The sequence below is a fragment of the Phascolarctos cinereus genome, unplaced genomic scaffold (genome assembly GCF_003287225.1).
Source record: "Phascolarctos cinereus isolate Bilbo 61053 unplaced genomic scaffold, phaCin_HiC Scaffold_2;HRSCAF=192, whole genome shotgun sequence".
In the NCBI taxonomy this organism is placed as follows: Eukaryota; Metazoa; Chordata; class Mammalia; order Diprotodontia; family Phascolarctidae; genus Phascolarctos; species Phascolarctos cinereus.
Genome location: NW_027555625.1, coordinates 402992618 through 403019172, shown reverse-complemented (window position 1 = coordinate 403019172; position 26555 = coordinate 402992618). Strand labels below are relative to the sequence as shown.

General features: G+C 42.9%; 1 protein-coding gene across 2 annotated transcripts in view; it reads right to left on the bottom strand.

The window, feature by feature from the left end:
• Positions 1-26555, bottom strand: part of WWC1 (WW and C2 domain containing 1) — a 147884-nt gene that overhangs the window by 41557 nt on the left and 79772 nt on the right. For both annotated transcript variants that reach the window (XM_020992335.2, XM_020992336.2), the window contains exons 2-8: positions 25167-25276; positions 18816-19019; positions 14621-14697; positions 14046-14125; positions 5306-5435; positions 3526-3672; positions 1743-1816 (exon numbers count right to left, since the gene is read on the bottom strand). In XM_020992335.2, coding sequence (XP_020847994.1) covers positions 1743-1816; positions 3526-3672; positions 5306-5435; positions 14046-14125; positions 14621-14697; positions 18816-19019; positions 25167-25276 — 822 coding nt within the window. The remainder of the gene's footprint in view (positions 1-1742; positions 1817-3525; positions 3673-5305; positions 5436-14045; positions 14126-14620; positions 14698-18815; positions 19020-25166; positions 25277-26555) is intronic.

The window sequence follows — 26555 nt, the reverse complement described above, 5'->3', positions numbered from 1 at the left end:
CAGAACTTACATGACTTAAGTCGCATGGCAAATTAATGGCAGACATGAGGCTAACCCAGGTCCCCGTACTCCCAGGCTTGGGCTCTTCCCATCATGTCATGTGGCCAAATGCCTCCATGCAGATTCTGACTTATTCTAACGATATTGGGGTGAAGTTCTACATGACTTGCCTTCAAAGTCTCCTACTGAGAAAAACACATTTTTTTTCCCCCCGGGCTCATTTATTCTTGTTCATGTTCTTTCATGAGTTCACCATAGCAGGGATGCTTACTGTTAATTAATGTAAATTCCACAATTGTTAGAAATTCATCCTGGTTATTTTTAGCGAAGCTGGTTTGTGTTCCGGCAGTCTGATGAAGCTCAGCTTTGTACCCCAATGAAGAAAATGTGTTATAGGAAGGAAAGAAAGAGGAGGCACGATTCATTGAATTCCTCTGTTTGCCCTTAAAGACATGCATTTCCTAAGAGGATTGTGGGTGTTGGTAGTGACTTGCTCCCTCCCAGCATCATTTATATGGATTAGATTTCAGAATGGAACTCTCTGTGTTTCCCTAAGGTATTGAGACAAGCCATTTAAAATGCTTCTTTGGCTCCTCTTTCCCCCCTCTTTACCTATGTAGACTTTCTTGTCTTTTTCAATTAAAATGTTACCAAGGTAAATGGAGAAAGCAAAACAATCAGCAGCCTTGATTTAGGGAGAGATATTGTAAGAAGGACTCAGTGCCCAAGCCCTGATTTCAGTCCTTTAGCCTCCATTCCCAGAACAAACCATACAGATGGAATTCCAGAAGCATGTAGGCATTTCTCATGAACAGGGATGGCCACTGGGTTAGTCAGTCAGCCAATAAACACTTATTAAGCCAGGCACTGTGCTAAGCACCGGGGATATAAAGGAAGGCAAAAGATGATCGCTGCCCTAGAGGAGCTCACAATCCAATGGGAGAGACAACAAACATATACCAACAAGCTATATAAAGGATAAACAGGAAATAATCAACAGGGGAGGTACTAGAATGAAAATGGATTGGGAAAAGCTTCCTGTAGAAGGTGAGATTTTTAGCTGGGATTTGAAGGAAGCCAGGAGGTAGAGATGATCTGGACTGTACTCACAGTCACTATTCTAATCAAGCTTCGCAGGACAAGAGGAAGTCTGAACTCTGGGCATATACTTGATTTGAATTGTTTGAAGCTGGGAGCTAGGAATAGAGGACAGAAATGAGCAAGCATGGGATGCTTACTCCCAGGAAGACAAGGTGGCCGCTTCCTACAATAACAGCACGCCAGCACTCCCATTCAGCCCATTCCAATTTGTGCATTTAAGGTTTTGTTAGGATATTACAAATCCCTTCATTCATGAGGGAAAAAAAATTACAACAACCCAGAAACCTTATCTAATTGAGCCTGATTCCAAGTGTGACTGCAGTCCATATTGATGAAGAACTCAGAAGGCTTCCAAGGCATACATGTCTAGGTTGCACGATATCAGTGACAATGGAGACTAGTTGTTAGGGTACACTAAATATATGAAATTCCTTCAGTTCCTAAAGCTGTGCCCTTTAAAAGCACACTTTGCAGTAGGGTATGCACCAGACACTAGGGCTAAGGTTTTCTACACCTCATTCCTAACCCTAAAACCCTGGCTGTACTCGTTAATGGATCTCTCTTCAAACATATCTCTTTATGCTGCAAGCTGAACAGCCATTACCATAGACATTATAAGACACCCCCAAGCCACCAATTACCTTCTCTTAGCTTCTTCATATCGAAGACGTAATCTGACCTTCTCAGCCAACTGATTGTTGCCACTTGTACTGAACTGGGAGGAAAGTATAAAGTCAATACGTTACATGGTTACTATTGCCTGTGCAGATTTCAGCTTGGAGATCCCACGTAAGGCTGGACAGTCTGACAGGGGAACAGCTAGTGACTCTCTTAAGTTCATAGCCTGACCTCAGGGATCCCAGAAAAGATTTGAAAGCACAACAGTTGCCTGCCCCAGATCATGGGGTTTAGCCACAGACTCAAGACAGATATGTATACTACAAAAAAAGACATACAATCTCCCCTCCCTGCCCACTGCCTGGAAGATCGGCTCTGGACATCAAATGTTCCCCCAAATCCTAGCTGCAGAAGCGTGGGGGATAGTTGGTGAGAAGGAAGCAGAGACAGCCAAGAAACACGAAAGCCATTCTGGGGAGAAGAATCAAAAGAAAACTTGATAGGGCTGGAGTCAGTAGTGAAACACTAGGGGAGCAGGGATGGGAAGGAGGAGGGGAAACCGGAAGGAGGCAAGAGGCATCTTCAGCTATACCTCCGGCACACAGCTCATGGCCAGACTCAGGGAAATGGGGGTAGTGGCAGGACAAGCAGCCCCATTCCGCAGTGCTAATTGTAAAGTGTGGCAAGAAGCTACACAGCTCACCAGGTCACGTACGGACATGACTTCTCTTCACAAGTGTGAACGCAGCTACAGAAATCAGATAGGAATATAGTTTAACCACAGGGACTGGGTGGCAGGGAGGGGGAAAACTGGCTAAAGTCAGGCTTCTCTAGCTAACCAACAAAAAAGTCTTCTAAGAGTTTCTGATCTCCACTGGTCAATCTTATTTCAGAAAGGCTACTCCTTTTGGAAAGAAACAGGGATTTCAGAATCACAAAATTTTAGAATTATAAGAGGACATTTGAACTCATCTTTATCAAGCTTAACCATTCACTTCTCCTATTCATCACTGTAACCAGTGTTTAGCTTTGACTCATTAGAAAGGCACCTGTATCAAAGTGGAACTGCTTTATTTTAGTACTAATAGAGTGGAGAACACACACTGCATCCTGGGATTTAGGTCAGGGAGGGATCTTAAGAGATCCTGCAGTTCTATCCCCTCACTTTGAAGATGCGGACAGTAAGGTTCAGAGAAGTTGATGACTTTCCCAAGGTCACACATTTAGCAGGGATGGTCAAGCTCTCTGATTCCAAATTCAGTAGTCACTCTACCTCACCATGTTGCATCTTCCATCAGACGAAAGAGAAAGCGGAACTCAATTTCAATACAATTCCAACGAAATGTGCTAAACGTGATGAACAAACAATGAAGATCCACCAAATAAAGAACCTTCATCAAGACTACCCCTATAGTGTCTAGAGAGGCAAAACAGTAGAACTAGACAATATTCCAATACCCGCGGCAAATGATCAGGGGCTTTTAAAATTTTTTTAAATCACCAACTCAGATGGCCAGGACCATCAGCTCTTAGAGAGAATTGTACCCAGCCTTGCGCTTAATGGACTAACAGCTTTAAAAGCTACTCACCCAGTGCAAACAACTACTCATACCAGAGAGAAAACCAGCATGCCAATCACTTGCGCCCCTTCTCCCTAGCAAAATCTCTTCAAGGGGCTAATAATAATAATAATAATGATAATGGGGGTTTCTTGTCAAATGGCTTAAGGCAATTAGGATAGCTTCTTCTGGTGAATTTCTGGCCCCAGGAGACAGAGGAAAACACCATTTTGTACATCCTACTCACATTTCCAGAGACATCAGTCTGTGAGCTCACATCCACATACTGCTTGGGCAGGGAGAAGCTGGAGCTTTCTAAGGAAGTACTGCTGGCCCACAGATCCGAGTGGGACCCTCTGTCACCAAGGAAGCCATCCTTCAGCATAGCCAGGCTCTAGCCAGATAAAAATCATGATTAGTAACTGCTCCTTTTCCTTCAGTCCAACTAGACCACTCTTCTTGCTGCTTCTCAAGCACAACACTCTTATCTCCTAGCTCCATGACAGTGCACAAGCTGTCATGTCTTCCATGGTGGGAAGATACCTCCTCTTCACTTCTGAGAATGCCTGGTTTTCTTCAAAGGTCATCTCAGATGAAAACCGCTACAAGAGGTCTTTCTTAATTTTCTCAGCTGCTAGTACATCCCCCTACACTTGAACTTTCCTTGTACTATATATAACTTGTATATATAATACAGTTATATTAAATATACCTATTATATAACCTTATATTATACATGTACATATGTTTATATTTATGTATTTTCACGTGATTATATGTGCATATATTGCCTTCCCCAAAAGAATGTAAGCTTCTTAAGGGCAGGGATTATTTCATTTCTGTCTTTATATCCTTAGGGCATAGAACATAGTGGGCCCTTAAAACAGATTTGATTGATAAGAAATGAATAAAGAGGCAAATTAGACTTATTATGAACTGATGCAGAATGAAAAGAAGCAGAATCAGGAAAATCATTTATACAGTGACTACAATAACGTAAAATAAAACAGCTTGGAAGGACTTAAGAATTTTGATCAAACACAACGCCCATTCACGACCCAGAAGACTGCTTATAAAGCATGGTTCTCGCCTTCTGGCAGAAAGGTGTTAGGACTTCTATAGGTGAATAATGAGACATGCATTTTCAGACATGACCAATGTGTGAATGTCTTTTGCTTAACCATACTTATTTGTCACAAGGGAAGGCTTTCATTTTGGTAATAGGAGAGGGTGGGAGTTACAGAGGAGAATAGAAGGGTAGTAATAGGGATACAAAAAGAAGAAAATAATGAAAAGAGTGCCAAAAAATATTAAAAATACAAAGACGAGAGCAGAAGAGATGTCTAAAAGGGGACAAACACAAGCAGGGCAATGTGTATAATCATATTAAGTTTAATATATACTTTAAAAAGCTAAGTGGTACATAATAGAGACCTGTAGATTCAGATATAATTCTCTTTTTCTCTTTTTCTCTGTATATGCTAATGTTTATCAAGTTCAAAATTTAAGGAAAAAATGCTTGTTTCTTTGACTGAATTGAATTCTGTAAGATTGTATTAATTTATTATTAACTTATTATTTATTATTATTACTATGTTCCAGGCACCAGGCTAGGCACCAGGGATCTGAAGATACGGATGGAATAGTCCTCATCATCAAGAAGCTTACATTCTAGGTGAGATTTTTATAAACACAGAGGTTCACATTAATATGCACTGTTATTACTTTTGCTTTTATTCAACAGCTTTTTTTGCGTGTACTTTTTTTGGTCTAGATCTATTTGTCTTAGACTGAAGGTTTCCCGCCAAGGGATGGGACTATTTTGCAGGAACCAAATGCTTCAGAAATGTTTCTTCATGATGACAGTGGATATGCTAGTATTTTTAACTATTTGCATTCTGATGTGGTCAGGCAGACCTAACTAAATAGCTGGTCTCACATACCAGCCTGGTTCCAAATAGTCTTTCTTAAAGAAAGCAGGGCAAAGTTCCTTGTCTATCATTCCTTCTCCTCCGCCCCCTCAATACCTTCATGAGGTCCTGCTTTTCCTTCTCCCCGCAGGTGATGGCCTGTTTGATGGCTTTCATTTCTCTCAAAACAGCTTGTGCTTCATCCAGTTTGTAGCCACCTTGAGCATCAGACATTTTCATGTCAATTCTAGGAGACAGTTAAAAACAAAGCAACAAAGATGTGATTATGACTCATGGAGACTCTGAGCAAGCTTAGCCATAGGTAGGCCAGGCAGCCACCTTCATGGTGGATTTAGAAGACTGCCACCGTGATCCACAGCCCTAACGGTAACTCCCCCACTTGTTTGCCAGTGGTGATGCCTTCGGATTTAGACATGGATATCAAAGTTTTTTTTTTTCAATACTGGGCTACAAAATTAGAAAGCCATATGCATTCGAGTTGCTTGAATTTAGTTACATAATTAACTGCATTCAGCTTCAATTACAATTACTAATTGATTCAAGCCTTCTATCATGGCATCTGGCAGCAGACGGTCACACAATGGGTATAGGTAGAGGCAGGAGGGTGGTTATGCCCCATTGGTCCAACAGTTCAGGTGCTGGCTAAGTAATTGGATCATTTTTTTTGGAGAGGACAGTGCCTAAAAAACCCAGGTAGGCTACATATCTCAGATTACGTGTTAAATGTCCTAGGATCAGCACTGAAATATATGTTAAAATAAGAATAGCTAGCATTTATATATGGCTTTAAAGTTTGCAAAATGCTTTTCAGATGTCATCTCATTTTATCCTCACAACAGTGGGAGGTAGGTGCTAATATTATCCCTATTACAGATGAGTATACGCATCCGTAAAACAGGGAATAAGGTACAGATGAGGTAGACAGAGGTTAAGTGACTTGCCCAGAGTCACACAGCTACTAAGTGTCTGAGGCCCAGTTTGAACTCAGGAAGATGAGTCTTCCTGACTTCAGGCTCAGCTCTCTCTATTCATGGGCCACCTAGCTTGCTGCTTCTAATAGATTGCTTGGGCATTAGGGGGTCAATACATAATAAACCAAATACCCATGAACACTTGTCCCAATTAGTGTATCAGGTTGCTTGGCCAGCATCCAAGTGACTGGGGTACAGGATAAGGACAGTGTGGTATAGTAGGAAAAACAACAACAAAAACAGGAGGTTTAGGGTCAGGGAATCTGGGTTAAAATCCTAGCTCTTCCACTGATTATCTGTGTGGCCTCAGTTTCCTTATCTGTAAAATTAAGGGGCTAGACTAAATGACCTCTACAATCTTTGTTAACTGTAAATCCTTTGACTGTTTGGCCTATGATCTATGCTCTTGTTGGGGAAGGGATCTAGGAAAGCGTGAGGGCCCCCAAGGACTAGTGCGCTGGAGGACAGAACCAGGTAGGGTGAAGCCAGTCAGGGAGAGGGCATTGTAGAGGAAGGAGCACAGAAAGGCAGAAAGAACAATTCTGGTCCACTTCACAATTGTGCCCGGGGGCTGGCCCTGAGGACCTCACTCCTTAAAGTCAAAGGAAGTCACACATTCTGAGTGAACACCACAAGCCCATTATTTCAGGACGATAAAATGCTAACACACTCTTTTCTGATTCCATGTGCAGACCAAGCTGTGCTTGTCTAAAAATAACCTGAGAAGGGAATCACTTGAAGGAACATGATTTTCAACATGGTTTCAGCGTCGGTAAGCCTTTGAACAGAAGACCAAGAAAGAGGGAGCTGAGCCTAAACACAGCCCCCTTCGGTTATTTCAGGCTCCGCAGGGAGAGCCCAGCCCCTGGAAAACAAAGCTTCCATTTATCAGTCCCCACTAAAAATAGAATGTCTATTCCCTCCAAGCACTTGGGTCCTGGCAGGCCTGCCAGAATGTCTCCTCTTGCTCTCCGGTTTAATCAGAAAAATTAGTCTAATCAGGGCCTTTCCCATCGGAATCCTGCCTAAGATGCTCAGCGGAAGCCAGGCTCCCCCAGGGTAAGTGCGCTTGCGGGAGGGGACACCCTCTCTGATTGGAACCAGGTGCCCAATGGCGGAGGGGGAGCACGTCCAGGGGGCTGGAGGCTTTAGGGTGGGGACTGTGCCCAGCAACCTTCTGCCAAGGCAGCTTGAATAGCACTGAATCCCTAGTCGGGATGGGACAAAAGAAGCTTGTCTTCTGTGCTGCCCGCTCCTTAAGCAGCCTCTACCTGACTTCTCTCTGAGGCCTTAGCAACCCAGTCTGTGGAATTTGGCTCCAAAGAACAGACTCCGAAAGGGAACACTCTGGGAATGCAAGGGGGAAAAAAAAGAACAAAGGATCACCATTATAAGTGTCGGTGAATGAATCTATTTTTTTTTTTAAGGAAAGTGGTGTTATTTTTTTTTTAAAAGGATTTCCAAGTGGCACAGCTGTCCTTTCTCACGAACCTTCAGAGGTCCAAGGAACCATAAAGGGTCAAGGAGAAAAACAGACAAATAGGACAAGGGTCGTGGCAATAAATGACTCCTTTTCTTGTGCAGAAAGCTCTTACCTGGTTAGTAATGAGAAAAGGGAAAAGTGAAAGGGAAACGTGCCACCCTTTCCCCTAAACTGATGAAGTTTCAACTGTTCTAGTCACAGGGGATAGGGAGCGTTTGATTCAGAGAAATTTCCAGATAATCCCCCAAGCATATTTTCAATCATTAGTTACCACTTCCTTCCATGTCCATCTTTCAACCTTGACAGACATAGAACTGGAACTGCTGACCAAGAACAGAATGAGTGGATTAACATTCTCTCTTCCTTCTCTGCTCGAGGAGAAGCAGAGGGAGCTGGATAACCCAGGGACTACACAGCAACCCCTAAGTAACTGCTGAACCTAGTCATAGCACTGTCTCTCTCCCCTCAAATTATATTGGAGTTCCTTATCTGGGTAAATGTTCTATGTACAGAACGCAAGGTGCCAGAAGGGAGGAGCTGGTTGTCATCTTACCTCTACCTTCCCAGAGCCTAACACAGTGTCTTACACACAGTAGTTGCTTAATTACAGCTTGTTATACTGGCTGGAACTGTCACTCTTGCTTATTGTCTTAAGAAGTTATATGGGGGCAGCTAGGTGGCGCAGTGGATAGAGCACCGGCCCTGAATTCAGGAGGACTTGAGTTCAAATCCAGCCTCAGACACATAACACTTACTAGCTGTGTGACCTTAGGCAAGTCACTTAACCCCATTGCCTTACCCCCCCCCCCAAAAAAAAAGAAGTTATATGATAATAGATAGAAGTGAAGACTCATGGTACATCATTCACCATTCATATTCTTGCTCTTCTGTCCATGAAGTCTAACTCCTGGGTGGTGTACTGGTTGGTGTGGGTCAGAGTTGCCAATCGAGGCTTATCTCTGTACCTGAGGGGGAGGAAAGAGCTGTCTTTGGGGTTTGGGTGTCAGCTTGTGAAAAACCTAGCCTTTTTTTCTTTAGGGCTGCTGCAGTGGAGCGGTAGAACAGGTTTTCGGGTAGCTGGGAGAAGAATAGGGAACCTTCTAACCTGACCAGAAGCCCCTGGAAGGATGGGCTGGGGGAGGGGAACACTGAGTTGTGGATGAGTAACCCTCAAATTATTTACACAGGAGCTACTTCAGCAACTGAAGAGTGGAAGATTGAGGCTCAGAAACATCAGTCAATTAGTATCATGTGACTCTGTACTGGTCCTAGGAAGGCAGTGTGGTACAGTGGAATCAACACTGGCTTTGGGTTCGAAGGATCTGGTTTAAAACCACCTTCTGCTGATTATTACCTTTGCGACCTTGGGCAAACCATTCAACCTCCTAGGGCCTCAGTTTCCTCATCTGTAAGATGAGCAGTTGAGCTAGATGGACTCTGAAGTTGCTTTCGGCTCTAAGACAATGCCCCCCAAGAAGTTTCCAGTCTAGGTAGATGGACAAGACAGAATCTCGGGGGATAATGAGGAAACAATACAAGATGAGATCGTGTTAGAGAAGCATCAAGGTAAAATAGAGAGAGTGCTGGACTTGGAGTTAGCAAGGCTGAGGTTCAAGTTCTGCCTCAGATATTTGCTAGCTGTGTGGCCCTGGGCAAGTTACTGCATCTCTCTGCCCCTCAGTTTCCTCATCTGTAAAGTGGTGATGATGATAATAATAGCACCTTCCTTACAGGGTTGTTATGAAGTTCAGAGGAGATAACATGAGTAAAATGCTCCTCAGACTTTAGTGGGCTGTATAAATGTGACCAATTTTTACAATTACTTTTAAAGTGGGGTGGCCCAGACCTGTGGCTCGATCCTATGGTGACCCTGGTAAGCTCCTGGCAAGAAAGCTCCCTATACTGAGGTGAATTTGCTATTGTTACATGACTTACAGTCTTAGGTAAGAAGTTAAGTGACTTCCCCAGGGTCATACAGACAGTATATAAGTGAACCCAGGGGAGGCTCGCCCCCAGTTCACTGGACTCTATTGCCTCTTGAGATCGATGATGATAAAGTGGGACACTCTAGTTTCAACTAATGGCATCTTACACTAAATAGCAGATACAGGATTGTCTGTGTCAAGCACCATGAGCTATGTATGATCCACGGCTACTGAAATCTAACTGGAAACACTAAATTGGTTAAGATAGTTATGACCTCCTTCAGTTGTAAAGTGGTCCCTGATGTCCACCTCAAACATGCAGTTCATGACCTATCCTTCAAGTGATTCTGGAGTCTGTTTGCTTGTTTTTGTTAGGGATACAGGGAAAAAGGAAGTAGTACCAGGGAGAAAGAAAAAAAAAGCAGATTTGGAAGCAGATACGTCTGAAGATGTAGAATCAACCTGAAATTTCTCTAAAACCAGGAGCTTCCAGTTCTTCAAAGTGGTTGAAGAGAAGGAGAGTTATCATTAATGCACAATTATCAATGAATTAACTAGCCAAATTCATTAAGTACCCACTTTGTGCCAGGCACTATACTAGATGCAATATGAAATGCAGTTGAGATAAGACAGGTACATACAGTACCTAAGGCAGTCTCTTGCACAACATTAGCATTGAATAAATATTTGGTAAGTGAATGAATGAATGGATATAAAGAGATAGCTAACAATACATACAGCCTAGTGTCAAGTGAGTTGTACACACAGTAATGCTATTGAAGTTCAGGGGATGGAGAAATCACTGCACACGACTAAGAGTGACACTAATGATCATGGTCACTCTGCTGTCCATAATTAATACCTAACTCACCTGGAAACGCTGTTCTGGTCTCAGACAAGGAAAACTGATGCTCTTGAGGACTTTAATAGGAGCATGATGAAAAATAAAATCCTGAGCAAGAATATCTGAGCTCAAAGGAATGCTCTCTGGGGAGGAGAAAAACTGGATGGCCGGGAAGAAACTTAGGCAGAAGTTCACAGAGAAGAGAGAAAGCACACTTAAGACTTTTAGATTCCCAAGAAATTTCCAGATTTCTAAGAATCACTTTAAGATTTCTGGGAATGACAGTTGAAGCTATTGACTTCCAACGCACCAGTATAGGATGAATATCAGCACAGGGGATTCATGAACTGGAATGGGGCTGGGTTAGACAAATTCTCAAGTACCTACTGAGTCTAATATTCTGTGACTCTAGTCAGGAAGAGAAACCAAACTAATACCTAACCTAAAGAATTATAACGCAAGGCTGGCCTCACAAAAAATTGAAATACTGGATTATTCTTCACGCTGCACCCCTGATTCTTCTCTTAAACTTTATAATGCCCCAGAAACCCACCTCCAGCCCTGTACTTCACACTTTGGAGGTATCCTCTGCCCCTAAGGTGCCTCACTCTGATCGGCTGGTTTCTCCCAGAACGTCCACTTTAAGGAGGTTGCCCAAGACACCCATGTTTTCTTTTCTCTTCAGACTGTACTCCTAATTCTCCTCCTAGACTTTCTCTACAATGCTCCATCACTTAGCTAATATAGTCCCCATCTGACAGACACTAAGCTCTTACTCAAAGCCTTTCCAACTGGACCAGACAGAGCTTCAAATCTCCTGGCATAGGGTTTGCAAACCTGCTGTTAACTTCCACACCAAGATTAAGCATCAGAGAAGGACATCTGAGGAGGAAAGAGGGGAGAGGTCTTTAGATGGATATTTTGGACGTAATGAGCATTTAAGTCTTTTCAAGTCATACCAAATAGGTGAATATCTATATGTTTGAGTGCTCTTGCCTAAGAAACTACTGTGGCCTATTTTAGGCTTCCTTTTGATCTACCAGAAGCTTTCAAAGCCTACATAAATCATACTATTTACCTCTTGCGATGTCTCTGTGTTTTTCTTCTTCTTCTTTCAAATCAACTATTGTCTTTACGATAGGAAATGGCAACCTGAATCTTACTATCTTTGCATGGTAGGACCAAAGATCTTCCCAACCAGAAGCTAGATTGTGTTTGATAGAGGCCAAGATTGCAAGAAGCTCGTCACATATTTATAACAAAGTACTCCTCATGTAGTATCCTTGTAAAGGTAAAGCTTTTACCTTTCCCACAAAGATGCCACCACCACCACCATCAGCACTTTATTATAATGACTACCACTACCACCACCACCATTATTAGTGCTAAGGCTGCTACTACTTCTATTACTACCACTACCACTACCATTATTACTGCTACTGCTGTTGTTACTCACACTCTTCCTCCTACTACGAGTACTACCATTACCACCACCACTACTATGATGAAGGAGGAAAAGGAGAAGATGATGATGAAAAAGAAGCATGGCGTGGAGATTCAGAGTTTGCTTTGGAGTTTGGAAGACTTAGCTTCAAGTCCTACCTCCAATTAGCTACGTGACTATGGGCAACTGAAGTAATCTCTCAGTGATCTGGGCAACTTTCTAAGACAAAAAGTTAAAGACGAGTCACATATCTGCATTAGCAGAAGGAGTTTCCACACTGGGAGTTTTCCTACACTTATGAAATCACAAGTCTGAAATAAACATACAAAAGAAGTTCATGTTTATATATAGTGCCTTTTTTTCCCCCAGGCATTTGGGGTTAAGTGACTTGCCCAGGGTCACACAGCTAGTAAGTGTCAAGTGTTTGGTCTGAGGCCAGATTTGAACTCAGGTCTTCCTGACTTCAGGGCCAGTGCTCTATCCACTGCAGCACTTGGCTGCCCCTATATAATGCTTTAAAGTCTGCGCTGTGCTTTATGTACATTATTTTATTTGATTAAAGGGTTTGAAGCTAAAAAGAAACTATGACTTACTAGGTGGAATCTTTAAATGATTTTTTAAAGCTTCTTTGGAACATTCATGGTTTTGTATGTGCTATTTACACTCTACTTTGTTGCCTTTTAAAATTGTGAGTACCACCATACAAGTATCTTTAATATGCAGAATATTCATCAGTGAGAGGAGGATGAAACCTGCCTAAATGCTGTGTTGGGTGTAGGGAAGGAGGGAAGGAGGCAACTTGAGAGGAAGCAGGGTGGTCATCATTAATCTGCCTGCTGTAAGTCCCTTTTCTGTGTTTTTTTCTTGGGGGGGGAGGAGGCTCTCTTTTGCAAGGCATGGTCTAAATTTCCTCTTCACCATAACTTAGCTTAACTGACCTACTGCATTCATTTTCTTGAGGGTAAGGTACCTGAAATGTGGGCCTACCACCGACCTTTTAAAATGCAGCCCAGCCCAGTTTTCCATCATTGCGTCTCCCACCCCCATGTCCTTTTTTTGCTAATTATTTTTTCCCCAAAATTGATTAGTGGCCCAAAGAAAGACGGACCTGAACAAAATGGTAAGGCCTGGTGAAAGCAGATCAAAGCAGGAACCTAAATATGTGGCTACAACTATAAAGGACTGTCATTTTCCCCACAAACTTGAAACAGCTTGAAGTTTATGCATCATAGGATTATAGATTCAGAACTGGATGAATTAGAGGTCACTGAGCCCAAACCCCACCCTCCATTCGGGGGATGAGGCAAATGAGAGCCAAAGAGATTAAGTGACTTGCCCAGGGTCACCCAGCTAATAAGTCTCTGAGGCAGGATCTGAACTCAGGATTCTCTCTTTAAGCCTAACACTATGTATTGTGTCACAGGTATGTTTTCATTTTCTGTCTTGTCTGTTTGAATGCTGATTTTTGTGGATGGTTTTAAGTTCATCATATAAAATCTTTTTTCCAATAAATAAACTGATTATAGAGTTATTATTACCAGATAAATGAAGAAAGTGAAGCTACTAGGAGAAATCACTGTATTGTCACTGGTTCCTTAGGAAAATATAAGCTCTAGGGGTTGGCAAACTATGGCCTGTGGGCCAAATTCAGCTGGTCATCTATTTTTGTATGGCCAGTGAGCTAAGAGTGTAAATAGCATCTTATTTTTATTTTTGGCTAGGCAATGGGGTTAAGTGACTTGCCCAGGGTCACACAGCTAGTAAGCGTCAAATGTCTGAGGTTGGATTTGAACTTGGGTCCTCCTGACTCCAGGGCCAGTTCTCTATCCACTGTACCACCTAGCTGTCCGCATCTTATTTTTTAAATGAAAAAAAAAACCAACCAAAAAAACACATTCTTAGCTCACTGACCATATAAAAACAGGTACTGTAGTTCACTAGATTTAAAGTTTCTTCTAGCTCTAAATCTAGACCCTAAAAGAAAGAGCTAAGCTAGAACCCAATTTGGGTTTTATCATCCACATTGGCATCCACATTGGTAAAGATGAATCTTATTAGCAAAAGAAGCATTAGGACATGATGTGAGAAGACTAAGGAATGGGGGGTAAAAGAGGAAAAGGAGACTGGAAGGAAAGAAGAGCCTGTGAGGGGTGGGACAGACGCTCTTACTTCTTCAGGGTTTGGAAGCCATGCTCCTTGAACTGCAGTTCTTGCTGGAGGTGAACCATCTCCCTCTTCAGCTTATTGACCTACAGTGAAAAAACAAAGGCCCATGCTCTGCTACAAATGTAAGTCAGATGGCGATTCCCACTCCTATGTTCCCTTGATGAAAAGGAACAGATCCAAAGGTCCACATTAGAGGCCCCACCCTTCCCTATACCTAAGGAAGAGACTGAATGTATCTTACTTCAGGCCAAGCCAGATCCCAAATACAATTCTCTTCCCTGAACTCTGATTCCTGTTAACGGGAGCTTACCCCTTGAGTCTTCCTGCCCCATCTGCTACCTCTTCTAACCTTTGGGATTGAGTAGTATGGTGCTGCTAAGCATTCTGCCTCCTGGTTTTCATAAGGTCACAACTACCGCGCCCAAGTCAATCCACAGGTATATCAAACGGCTCTTTTCACCTCAAACAAACTCTTCTACTTGGACATGTATTTTTGGGGACATTGTGGCCTTAGAGCTCCTAGGTTACTGGGACCCTTTCAGTGGCTTCAAAAGAACAAAGGATAGAAGACGTCTTACCCGGGACTTAGCAGTAGCAATCTCAGCTTTCAGAATTTCAGGGTCATACTTAGAACTGGATGATGAGCCAGAAACCACTAGAATGAGGAAAAAGAAAGGCCTTTTAGTTCAGGAAGAAAGTACGGGCAGAGTGATTTTTAAAAAGATTTTTTTTTAAAAATACATGTTTTGTTCATGCTCTTTTTTTTTTAAAACGTAGCAGCCGATTCCCAATGACCCTCCCTTTCCCCTACTGAACCTAGTGAATTCTTCTTCGTAACAAAGAAGTGGAATTAAGCCAAGCAGATCAATACATTGATCATGCCTGACAACGTATTCCTCCTTTTGTTCCGATAGTCTACCACCTCCCTGCTAAGGGTAGGGTTGGCATGCTTCTTTGGTAGTCCTTTGAAGTGTGTCTGTCCAACCATCTGTTGTATTCATAATCCAACAATACAGAGAGAGACTCTCAACACTTCACAGTGAAACAGAGAACCAAAGCCTCTATCATTCTTTAGTCGTGACTCAGTTTCCTGGTGACCAGTCAAGCTGAACAGCTCAATCGTGATTGTCTGGTGTCTCTAGTAACAAATGTTGAGGTAATATAGATGCTATTTAAATGTTTTGGGGGAATATATCTTGTCTCCCCAATTGGGCTTTCATTTTCTTGAGGGCAAAGATGTCTTCAACTTCTTCTGTGTCCCCCACAGTGATTAATATAGTTCTAGGCATATGACAGGTAGACATTTGCTATGTGGTGACCAAATGAATGAAGTGACAGATCAGGTAGGGGTGTGTGTGTGTGTGTGTGTGAGTGTGTGTGTACATTTGTGTGGTCAGTTTAGATTACACTATTTCTGGTAGCTCTGGGTTCAGGTCACTCATTACAGATTGGCCCAGACAGCCACAGCCTACATCTCACCACTGCGCTCTGACCAAGGTTATAGGATCATACATCATAAATTGAGAGCTGGAAGGACTTTAGAGGCTATTAAGTCCAACCTTCTCATTTTATAGATGAGAAAACTGAGGCACAGAGAAGTTAAAATGACCTGCCCAGGGTCACACAGCTGAGACGTCTCTGAGGCAGGATTTGAACTCAGGTTTTCCTGACTCTAAGCCTAGCTAAGTAAATGCTTTCTGAGTGGGAATGACTTGGGATATAGCCTTTACAACATCAAGCCTCTTATTATTTGCTTGGTGGCCTTTGAAAAGGCCTTACCTGGAATACCCTGATTTAACTAAAGACACAGATTCTCCCCTAACTGTGTAACCTTGGGAAAGTTACTTCCCCTTTCTGAGTATTAGTTTCCTCCTCTGTAAAATGAGAAACATGAGACAATTTCTAAGATCTTTTATGTGATTTATCACTGGATTATGGCAGACAATATTTTGCCATAAAAAACTGGTATTTTCAAAACACGATTCTTGGTCACAGAAGGGAGGGTACCAGGCAGGTTGTCTTACTGGAAGACGGCAAGGTGCATAGGCAATCCCAGCAGCACAGGCTTTCTCCTCTGGGCTGAGCTGCAGGTGTGGTCCCGGCCCCAGGCAGGCCAAGAACACTTTGTAAAGCCCTTGCATGCCACAACGGGTCATCTGAGTTAGAGAAGAGGTATGTGGCCTTACCGGTTAGGCCAGGGCAGTCTACTTGGATGGCAAACAATGCTTGTAAAACATTAGGAAAACAGACCTCAACCTCCTGAAAGGTCATTCTGGTGTGTCCTTTTAACTGGGTTAACTGAACAGTCCTTCAGTGTGCCTGGGTAGAATTTCTTCTTCTCCCCCATTCCCTCTACACTCTCTAAACCCAAGAGATGGAAGTTCATACTGTTGCTACTTGGAGAGTGCTAAGCCTAACTAAGCTTCTAACATGAACCTGGCACTTAGATATACAGAGTTTCTCACCTTTAAGCGGCTTACAAGTAAAGACTGAGCAAAGCTGCTGAAGGTTCTACAGAAAGAACATAGCATCGTAGATTTAGACCTTAGAGGCTATCTAATCTAATAACCCCATTTTACAGATGAGGAAATTGAGGCCCAGCAAGGTGAGCTAATGACTGAGGTTACACAGCTAATAAATGACAGAGACAAAATTTGAACTGATCTCCTCTGAAACGCAGCCATGTAGATAACAATTAATATTCTCTGTGTTAATATTTTGATGGAAAACATAAATTAGAGGCCACTGTTTGTAGCCTGTTGCTATTTGCCACTTTTTTTAGTTTGTAGAAGTGTGTGTGTATGTGTGTGTGTACATTATCTGTAAATAGCAACATTTTGTATTTATGGGTTTTTTAGTTTTACTGCTGTGCACATTCTCTGCTCTCTGAGATGGCTGGGTGTCAAAGGGTTATTCTTGCTTACACCAAAAAGACCTCCTTACCACCCCTAATTTGGGGCACCGGGGAGGAGCTGAGGTGTGCAGCTTACAAGGAGGTATGTTTCAATTTCCTTCTTGCAGTAGCCTGAGCACCTGCTGTATAAGACAAAGACCAGGGAGTTGTTGGGCAGGGGATATGAGAGCCCAAACAAGGACAACTTCAGAGTAATGTGCTTAGCTCTGAAAGACATCAGCTGCTTTCTGAACACTACAACAGTTTGCGTCGCTCAATTAAGGCAACCAAGTACTTGAGTCCAGCGGTGCTTCTTCTGATGTACTCTGAAAATGGGGGATCTGCTAAGTTTAAACGAAATGAAGGGAAGGAAGGGGAATGGGATGAATGGGAAAATTGCTCTTTTTTTCCCCTTTCCTTTCTTTTCTATTTAAAGCCACGTATCTCACTAGGAATGAACATCAGTGCAAGTAAGAAATGTCCGAGGCCCTCGTTCCCAGCTTGAATTTAATCTCTCTCAGGCCAAGCTGCTTTCCCAAATTTCAAACTAAATTTTTTTCTGGATCAATTAGTTCTTTGTTTTACTATTTTCCCTCCTGATGCTTTCCTCATTTTCTAAGTGAGAAATATCTGCCCTGAATAATGCCCTAAAAGCCTCCTGGACTGTCCATATTCTCTTCTTTTCCATTTGGTACCTGGCCCTTCCCTTCTTCAAACTTTGGCTTAAAAGTTATCACTTCCAGGAAATCCTTCCTGATTAACTCCACTCTACTTTGGTTGTACATACGCTTTTTTTTTGTCTAAACAGGTAGCCTCTGGGTTATCATATTGATTTAGGTAATATCAATTTAAATGTTTAAATTCACAAACAGGTCCTTCAATTCTTTCCTTTGTCAGTGTTGTGCCTACAAGGGACTCTGGGTCCTATCAGTGTTGTGTTCTCCCTACAGTACCTGTGCACAGTGTGTGCTCATTTACTATAATGATCATCAGGGTCCTTTTTAGATTCTAATTCCCAATTAGAGAAAAAACCTGTCATCCTGAATAATGATGAAACTGATCCCTTACATTTGTATATGTTTTTATACTTGTCCAAACACTTTCATATCTATTGTTATCTCCTTGGATCCTCGTAACCTCATAAAGTGTTGCTTTCTTCTTCTCTCCCTCCCCCTCTCTTTTTTTGTTCATAGCGTAATTCCAACGAAGTAGGGAACTCTTGGGGTGTAAGGTACACTTGTCTATAACTTACAGGCTTAGAAGATCAGGTGCCTCTGGCACAAAGAAGTTAGGTGATTTGCCCATAATCACACAGCCAATATCTGTCAAAGGCAAGACCTGAACCTAGGTCTTTCTTACCCCAAGGCTGGTATCCTATCCACTTTTCTACCCTACCTCATATCTTTTTTTTTTTTTTTGGCTAGGCAATGATTGGGTTAAGTGACTTGCCCAGAGTCACACAGCTAATAAGTGTCAAATGTCTGAGGACGGATTTGAATTCAGGTCCTCCTGACTCCAGGGCCAGTTCTCTTTCCATTGTGCCACCTAGCTGCCCCACCTACCTCATATTTTTATTTTATAGTTAAGGTCCAAAGATAGGAAATGACTGGTTCAAGGTCACTAGGTAACAGGTGGCAAAGTTGAGATAATCCGAGTCTTCTGACCTAGTCCCTTGTTGCCATCTCTGACATCACAGACTGTTTCCCTTTCACACTGAGCTCCCTCCTATCTGTTCCCCTCTTCACCTGATGGCTATAATACTTACTTAGGAAGGCATCCTAGCCTCTAACCACACATCTGAGGGGTCCCCTCCTCTCTAGTCTCCACACCTACGTGGAACCGCTGCACAGAGCCCAGGGTGCTCTGGGAGGGATACTCACGGCTGATCTGGGAGCCCAGCTTGTGCTCCCAGACATCGTGGAGCTGGCGGTACTCCTGCTGGGCCAGCACCAGCCGCTGCTGCTTCACCTGGTAGATTTCCTTCTGCGCGCTCAGAGCCTCCTGGGCCACCACCAGGTAATCCTTCAGCATGTGTTCCTGCTCCCGTCGCCATTGCACCCGGGGATCCTCAATCTGGGTGGTTTCTGAAACAGACCCAGGAGACCCTGTTTGGGGGACCTAGCCTTCCCCCTGCTGGTCACAGCAGGAAGAGTTACCTCCCCCATCCCCATCTGCCACAGGGGGCTGGTGTGGGCATGGGGTACAGGATTGGTGTGATAAAAGGATTTCAAGCCACTGACCACAGTTTCTCAATCAAAGAAATTAGTCCGTCTATCCCAGAAAGCCCTTTCTTGACGGAGAAGACTAGGCAGGGGTCCCTGGGAAAAAGGAAAAACATTTTTCCTGTCAGATCAAAGCATCAAAGATGCTGAGAGGAAATTCACAGTCCCTCAGAGGGCAGCAGGACACGAGTCTAGGAGACTGGAAGAGAATGTTCTCTGCTTATACTTTGCCAGGGAGAATAATGCTGTTGGTAGAGTTGTGAATTGGTCCAACCATTCTGGAATACGCTAAGGACGTGATAAAAATGCTCATACCCTTGGCTCAGAGATCCCACTGTGAGGAACCCAAGGGGGTTAGAGACAGAGAGAAAGTCCCCATATACACCAAAATATTCATAGTAGCACTTTCTGTGGTAGCTGAGAACTGGAAACAAAGTCATTGCCACCAATTTGGGAACGGCGAAAAAAATTGTGGACCATGACGAATGGAAAAGAATGTTACTGTGTTGTTAGAAACAAGGAACATGAACAGAGAGAAGCACGGAAAGACTTCGATGAACTAGTGCAGTGAAGCAAGCAGAACCAGGAAAACAATGTACACAATGACTACAACAGCGTAAGTGGAAACAACAACAAAAGACCCCCCAAAAAGCCCCGGAGAAGAGTTAAGAAAACGTATGTAACTCCCCTCTTTGCAAAAGTGGTGGCCTGTGGATGAAGCTTACTGCATAAACTATCAGACTGAGCTGGCATGCTCTCTTCTTTTTTTATTCTGTTTCTAAGAATGCCTTGCAGCAAAGTCCGTATGCATGGGGCCATATTTTGCACCTCTCTGTAGCCCATACAGCATCCAGCCCACTCAATAAATATTTGTAGACTGACTGATGGATGGATCCTGGAGGGAAAATGCCATACCAGCTTCCCAACAAAGTCCCTGGGCAATGCTTCTTGAGTCACAGCCAAAGTCTGACTGAGGAAAGAGTGTCAGGGGAAAGCTCCAAGCCTGGGCTTGGAATCTGGGCATGGGCCCAAGGACGTCCTGGATGCTGTGAGGACCGAGGACGGTATGCAATTTACAAAGACAATGGCCCCAGCAGGCACGGTGAAGGGCAGTGCAAAGCAAAAACTGAGCTAGCCAAAAAGGTGGACAAAAATGGAGAAAATGCCATTTCTACATTCTACTTGTAATTGTTCAGGGATGGGAGGGTGATAAACAAATCTGTTTTTATCTAAGTCTTTCACTCCTTTCTTTCTGTTACCCACATTTAGAAATGTACGAGTCCATTTTGCTCTCTGTGAGCAGATCTGCCCAAACGATTTGATGGGGAGATTGAAAAAAATTTGGTCATAGTTAAGCTTTTAAAATATCTGTGGGTTTTAATTATCTCTGTGGTTGTATCCATCACTGACGCCTGTGCAGGCTATTACCAACCATGACTCATGAACAAGAAATGGCAAGAAATAAATCATCTAGGTTACTTATGATTGGGAGAGGAGATGGGTTGGTCATGTAAGAGTGAAGGGAACTGCATGGTATATACTCTTGACTACTGGTCCCTACAACATAGTGTCAACTCCTCTGTGGAGAACTTATGGAAAGGCATGCACAAGAATTACTCAGGATAAGAAAGAGGCAGCATTGAGCGAGGGAAAAAGCGGTGAGCTTGGAGTCATGGGGCCAAAGTTCAAATACTAGTTCTATCACTTACGACCTATGTTACCTTGAGCAGTCACTTAACCTTTCTTGGCTTCAGTTTCCTCATCTGTAAAATAGGGGAGGGGACATGGACTAGATGACTTCTGAGGTCCTTTTCAGCTATATATTTCATCTATATATTTACTATCCTATGGTATGGATGGATTGCAGGTATATCTGTAGAGGCAGGTATGTATTGAGTAAATTGGAATTATTTTAATTAATTTGTCTCTCTGAAGCATGGAAAAACATAGAATCATAAATTGAGAGCTAGAGGGGACCAAGGTAGACTAATTCTATTATTGAACACATTAAGAAAAAAACCTCAAGGCTCCAGGACGCTAAGCAACTTTCTCAATGTCCCACATATGTGTGATAAGGGTCAGAACTAGGATTTTAACTTGGGTCCCCTGACTCCAAAGCTTCTGCTGAATCATCATCCTAGAGAAATTTGGAGAAAGAGAGGAAAATGAAAAGAGTGAAAGTTGTTAGTGGGGTCCAGACAATTGCAGTGGGTACAACAGAGAAGTCTTTCATTTTCTCAAACTGTCTGGAACGTTATGGGATAAATACATATGAGCTGTAGTTTCAGTGTCCTCAAATGACGGCTCTGTTCAACAATAAAAAACAAAAAAGCAGTAATGTTGGGTTTGTGGAGAAAAAAAATAAGAAGGAGCTTATAGAATGGCAAAACTTCTTGAAAGCTGAATGTGTCAGGGCAATTGTGCTATGGCCAGTAGTGAATTCAGGTTCTAGTTCTTAGACTTGGGAAGCATCTAAGGTCAGGCATATTCACCTCTGTCCTAGCACAAGGGCTCCACGATTTGCCAGCAAGCATCTGTCATGCACCTAGTCCTCCATGGACCAGAGTTATTCTATAAGCCAAGATGAAATAAAGAGTAAAGACATCAGGCTCATCAATTGGGGAATGGCTAAACAAGTTATGGTATATCACTGTGATGGAATTCTATTGTGCTATAAGAAATGACAAGCAGGATGGTTTCAGAAAAACCTGGGGAGACTTACGTGAACTGATGCAAAATGAAATGAGCAGAACCAGAATATTGTAACCATAAGCAACTGTGAAAGACTTAGCTATTCTGATCAAGACAATGATCCAAGACAATTCCAAAGGATGTCCGCATGATAAAAAGTGCCCTCCCCCCCCCAGAAAGAGAAACAATAAACTATGAGTGTAGACTGAAGCATACTTTTGTAAACTTTACTTCTCTTGTTTGTGTGTGTTTTCTTCTACAATAAGGCTAATATGGAAATATGTTTTGCATGACTTCATATGTATAATTGACATCATATTGCTTGCCTTCTCAAGGGGTGAGGGAGGGGTGGAAAGGAAGGAGAGAATTTGAAACTCAAAATTTTTAAAAATCAATGTTAAAAATTTTTTTACACATAATTGAGAATAATTTAATGAAATAAATAAAAATATATTAAAAAAAAAGAATAAAGCCATCAGGGAGTTAAAGTCTCAGTGGCTGAGGCTTTCTTTGTGCTGAGCCCAGCTACCAATTTTAAAGATTGTGGGTTGGGGAAAAAAAAATTTACATTGAAATCACAGTACAGAGGTCAATGAGCTCAATAGATGAGATAACAAGTGTGTGTTTGGGTTCAAGTACAAATCACAATCCTGACCTCAAGGGAAAAGCTGGACACTGCTCCACCCATCAGTAGGGGTCCAGCTAGGATGATCCAAATGGCAATTTGGGACTGGTTTGGGAGCTGCCTTTGATCTCCGTGAGAGGGTTCTTGGCAACCATTGATAGGTCTGGATCCTTCAAACACATTGCAGGCAAAATTAGTGTATGAAAAAGAACTTGGGCCCTAACTCCAGTGAGATATATTGGCCATGTTTTTCTATAAGTCCTGTTATTGCTTCCTTGACAATGTTCACCATGAGTTAACAATACTGTTTCATCAAACAATCAGCCTTCATTTTTCAAACTGTCTTTTTAAAAAAAGAGGTCCTTGTATGTGTAGATCTGACTCTATGCATAATCATGACATCCTAAAGCCAAGTGGCCTTATTCATGATGTCTCCACACAGCAAGCTCTGGATTATGATTTTCCTGACTTTGTTGTCATCTTCTGTAGGGCAGAGCCCTTCCTTGAGGCAGTGTGGCCTAGCAGATAGGCCACTGGACTATGATAAGTCAGGAAAACCTTGGTTCAAATCCTGGTTCAGACACTTGTTTGCTGTGTGACCCCAGCCCACTCATTTCACCTCTCCTTATCTCAGTTCCCTCATCTGTAAAATAGGTTGTGTGTGTAGAGCTCATTGGCCTCTAAGGTCCCTCTAGCTATAAATCTAGGAACCTGTCAGCCAATAGTTCACCCCTGCGTATAAGTGCCAGTCACTTTGGGACAGAATGGACACTGTCATATCACTAGCTGCTAACAGTTTGCAAAGACTTTCTGTATCTCACCCCCCTCTACCCATGTAACACAACATTTCTGGGTTCAGCACTCTCCCCCTCTTGGGACCCCTAGCAACAAGCTTAGGCCACTAGGTCTCCCATATGCTCATACTTCCTACTTGCACCTCAAGGTCCCCTTCTTGTGCTCCAATTTTAACGATGGTGATATACCCTCAGCAATTAGATATAGAAAGGAATGATTAAGATTCCTGTACATCCTTATTAAACACAGGATCACACCTAGTCATCAAAGCATTAATCTCACCCCCCAAATACACTCATTTAAGGCCATATTTACTTCTCATAAAACAGGCAATCACAATCACTCTATAATGCAATTAATACAATTAGCAGCCTCTAAGAAAGTCTTCTGAACTTTAAGGCCACCTATGTTTCTGCTACCCACAGAACTACTACTTAGCTCTAGGCCCCCAACCCTCCAGCTTTCAGCTTCTCTGCTCCTATCCTCCATTACAGGATCATAGATCCTGGATCTGAAAGGAAACTTAGAGGTCAAGAAGTCTAATGCACTGATTTTACAAAGAGATTTAAGTAATTTGCATACAGTCACACAGCTAATAAAGGTCTGAACTCAGCTCTTCCAGACTCTAATTTGGGCACTCCATATCCTAGACTATGTCTTTCTTAGACAAGTAGAAATGAATGAAGAGAAACTTGAAGGATGATTAAGTAGGTTGGAGGGCAGAGAAACCTATCTTTCTGGTCCTGGTAGGATGGACAAAACCAGCAATATCGGGGAATGGGGCAGAAGCCTGTCCTTACAGGGTCCAGAGGAAAAATTAATCTTGGAAATCAGCATACAGGTTATTTCCTCCTACAAAGCAAACTGAGGGTCTATCAGCAGTTCTCTGAATAGATAGAGCATAGCCTTGAACCTGGATCGAGTTACTTTAGCTCATTTCAATGATTTTTTTTTTATTAAACACCTACTATGTGTGAGTCACTGAGGATACAAGGACAGAAAAAAAATTAAATAGTCCTTGCCTGCAAGGAGTTTACATTCTACTAGAAAAAACAACATGTATGAAGGTTCAGTAGAAAATAAATATCAAAATAAATACAAAGAAGTTCTGGTGGAAGAAAAATAGAGGGGACACTAAAGCTGAGTGCACCAGGAAAGGGCTCTTGAAGGACGTGGCATTTGCACTGAGCCTTGAAGGGAGCAGCAGATTATCAGAGGTATAGGGGAAGAGGGAAAAGATTCTAGGCATGGAAAGACAAGGAGGCAAGTGACAGAATGCTATGTACAGGGAACAATGAGTAGGTTAGGTGAGCTGTAGGAATCAGCCCGGAGAGATCAGTTGGAGCCAGACAGTAAAGGGCGTTAAATGCCCAAGAAAGGATTTTGTGTTTCATTGCAGAAGAAATAGGGAGCCACCAAGGTTTCTTAAGTAGGGTAATGACCAGATACCAATCTGGTAGCTGTGTGGAGAATGGACTGGAAGCTCAGAGTCCAATGAGAAGGCAACTGTAATCGTCTAAGCAAGAGGCACCAAAGGCCTGAACTAGGTTCATGGCAATGTGAGTACAGAGAAAGGAACTGAGGAGAGATATATTGAGGGGGTAGAATCTGCAAGAATCCTTGGTGTAGGAGTCCCATTTGTCTCAACTGACACCCTTCTTAGTGCCAGAGGTGATTCCACTGACTATTTGACCCAAGTCTGGATATTTAGTGAACAGTAAATATTGACCAGTTGAACCGCAGGGGTGGCCTGCTGCCTATGGGAAACAGATATATACTTAGAGATTCAGAGGACTTTATTTCTTAATGGATTAACACCAGGGACCCGAAAATAAACCTGGACATTTTGCTCTGATTTCGCCTGGGGACCCAGTGATTCGAGGCCTGCGGTCACTTACTGGTGTTGTGGTCTATGTAGTAGCCGCCAACTTGAGGGTCGTATGCCTCTTCCCAACCCAGTGGCAGCTCATCACTGATGCAGTCGGCGAAGGTGAGGGGTTTGGTGTACCTGGGAGGGGAGAAGACAGATCCCATCAGCCCATGACCCAGAGAACATCGCAGTAAAAAGTGCTCTCAATCGGCAGGCAGAAGACCTGCATTCGCATCTCGTTCTGCTTCCTTGCCTCTGCACATAGTAGCTGTTTATGAAATGATTATTGACTGATAGAAAAAGGTCCACATGGTGGAGGGATTTAGGAGATAAACTGGAGGCAGTGGAGTGCAGTGGAAAGGTCACCGGCTCCACTGCCTGAGAACCTCCCTTAGATGCTTGCTACCCATAGGGGCTTGTGAGGGTCACTTCAAAAGTTGGGGCCTCAGTTTCCTCATCTGTGAAATGAGAGGTATGGACTACATGGTCTCTATGGTCCTTTACAGCCCTAAATTTCTACCATCCTTATTTTTTTGCTCTCTGGGGCTCTCACACTTTTCACTACAGTTACATGTCTTCTAGTCAGAAAGGATACCCAACAACCCAGAGGGGCCATGCTCATCATGCAAAGGACAGAGCTGAGGTGTTGAGGAGAAAGGGCGTTTGTTTCACACCACAAATCACAGCAGAAACATTAGCTCTGCCAGGGAGGCAGACCCGGAAATCAGGCGATCCGAGCTCAGGTGGAAGGGTCCTGCCATTAACTAGCAGTGCAACCTCGGGGCAAGCAATTTAATTTCTCATTTTCTCCTTTGTAAATGAAGGATTGGGACGAGATCATAGGTACAGAGCTAGAAGGGATCTCAGAAGTCACCTAGTCTTCATTTTACAGATGAGGGGACTGAGGCCAAGAACAGCTAACTTGTTCAAGGTCATAAAGACAGCTATGGAGGCAGGACTTGAACCCAGGTCCTTCGATGCCGGTGCTCTTTCTACTATACCACAAGGCCTCTTGATAAAAGGCCCCCTCTAGACATAAAATTACATGATTACATCTCCTCTCCTGTCCCTCCTAATTCATAGCCTAAAGCCTCCTACCGCATGGACTTTGTCATCAATTTGACAAAGATGTAGTGAGCATACGCTCTGTGTAGAATACTGCGCTAGGTGCTGGAGATGTTACAGAGTCTAGATAAGGGAAGGGAACAAGCGTTTTTAGCACCTACTGTGTTCCAGCACCGGGTTAAGCACTTTTTACAAATATTATCTCATTTGGTTCTCACAACAATTCCTGGGGAGGTAAGTGCTATTATTATCCCTATTTCACAGTTGATGAAACTGAGGCAAACAGAGGTTAAGTGACATGTCGGGGGGGGGGTCACACAACTAGGAAGTGACTAATAAGTCATAGTCCAGA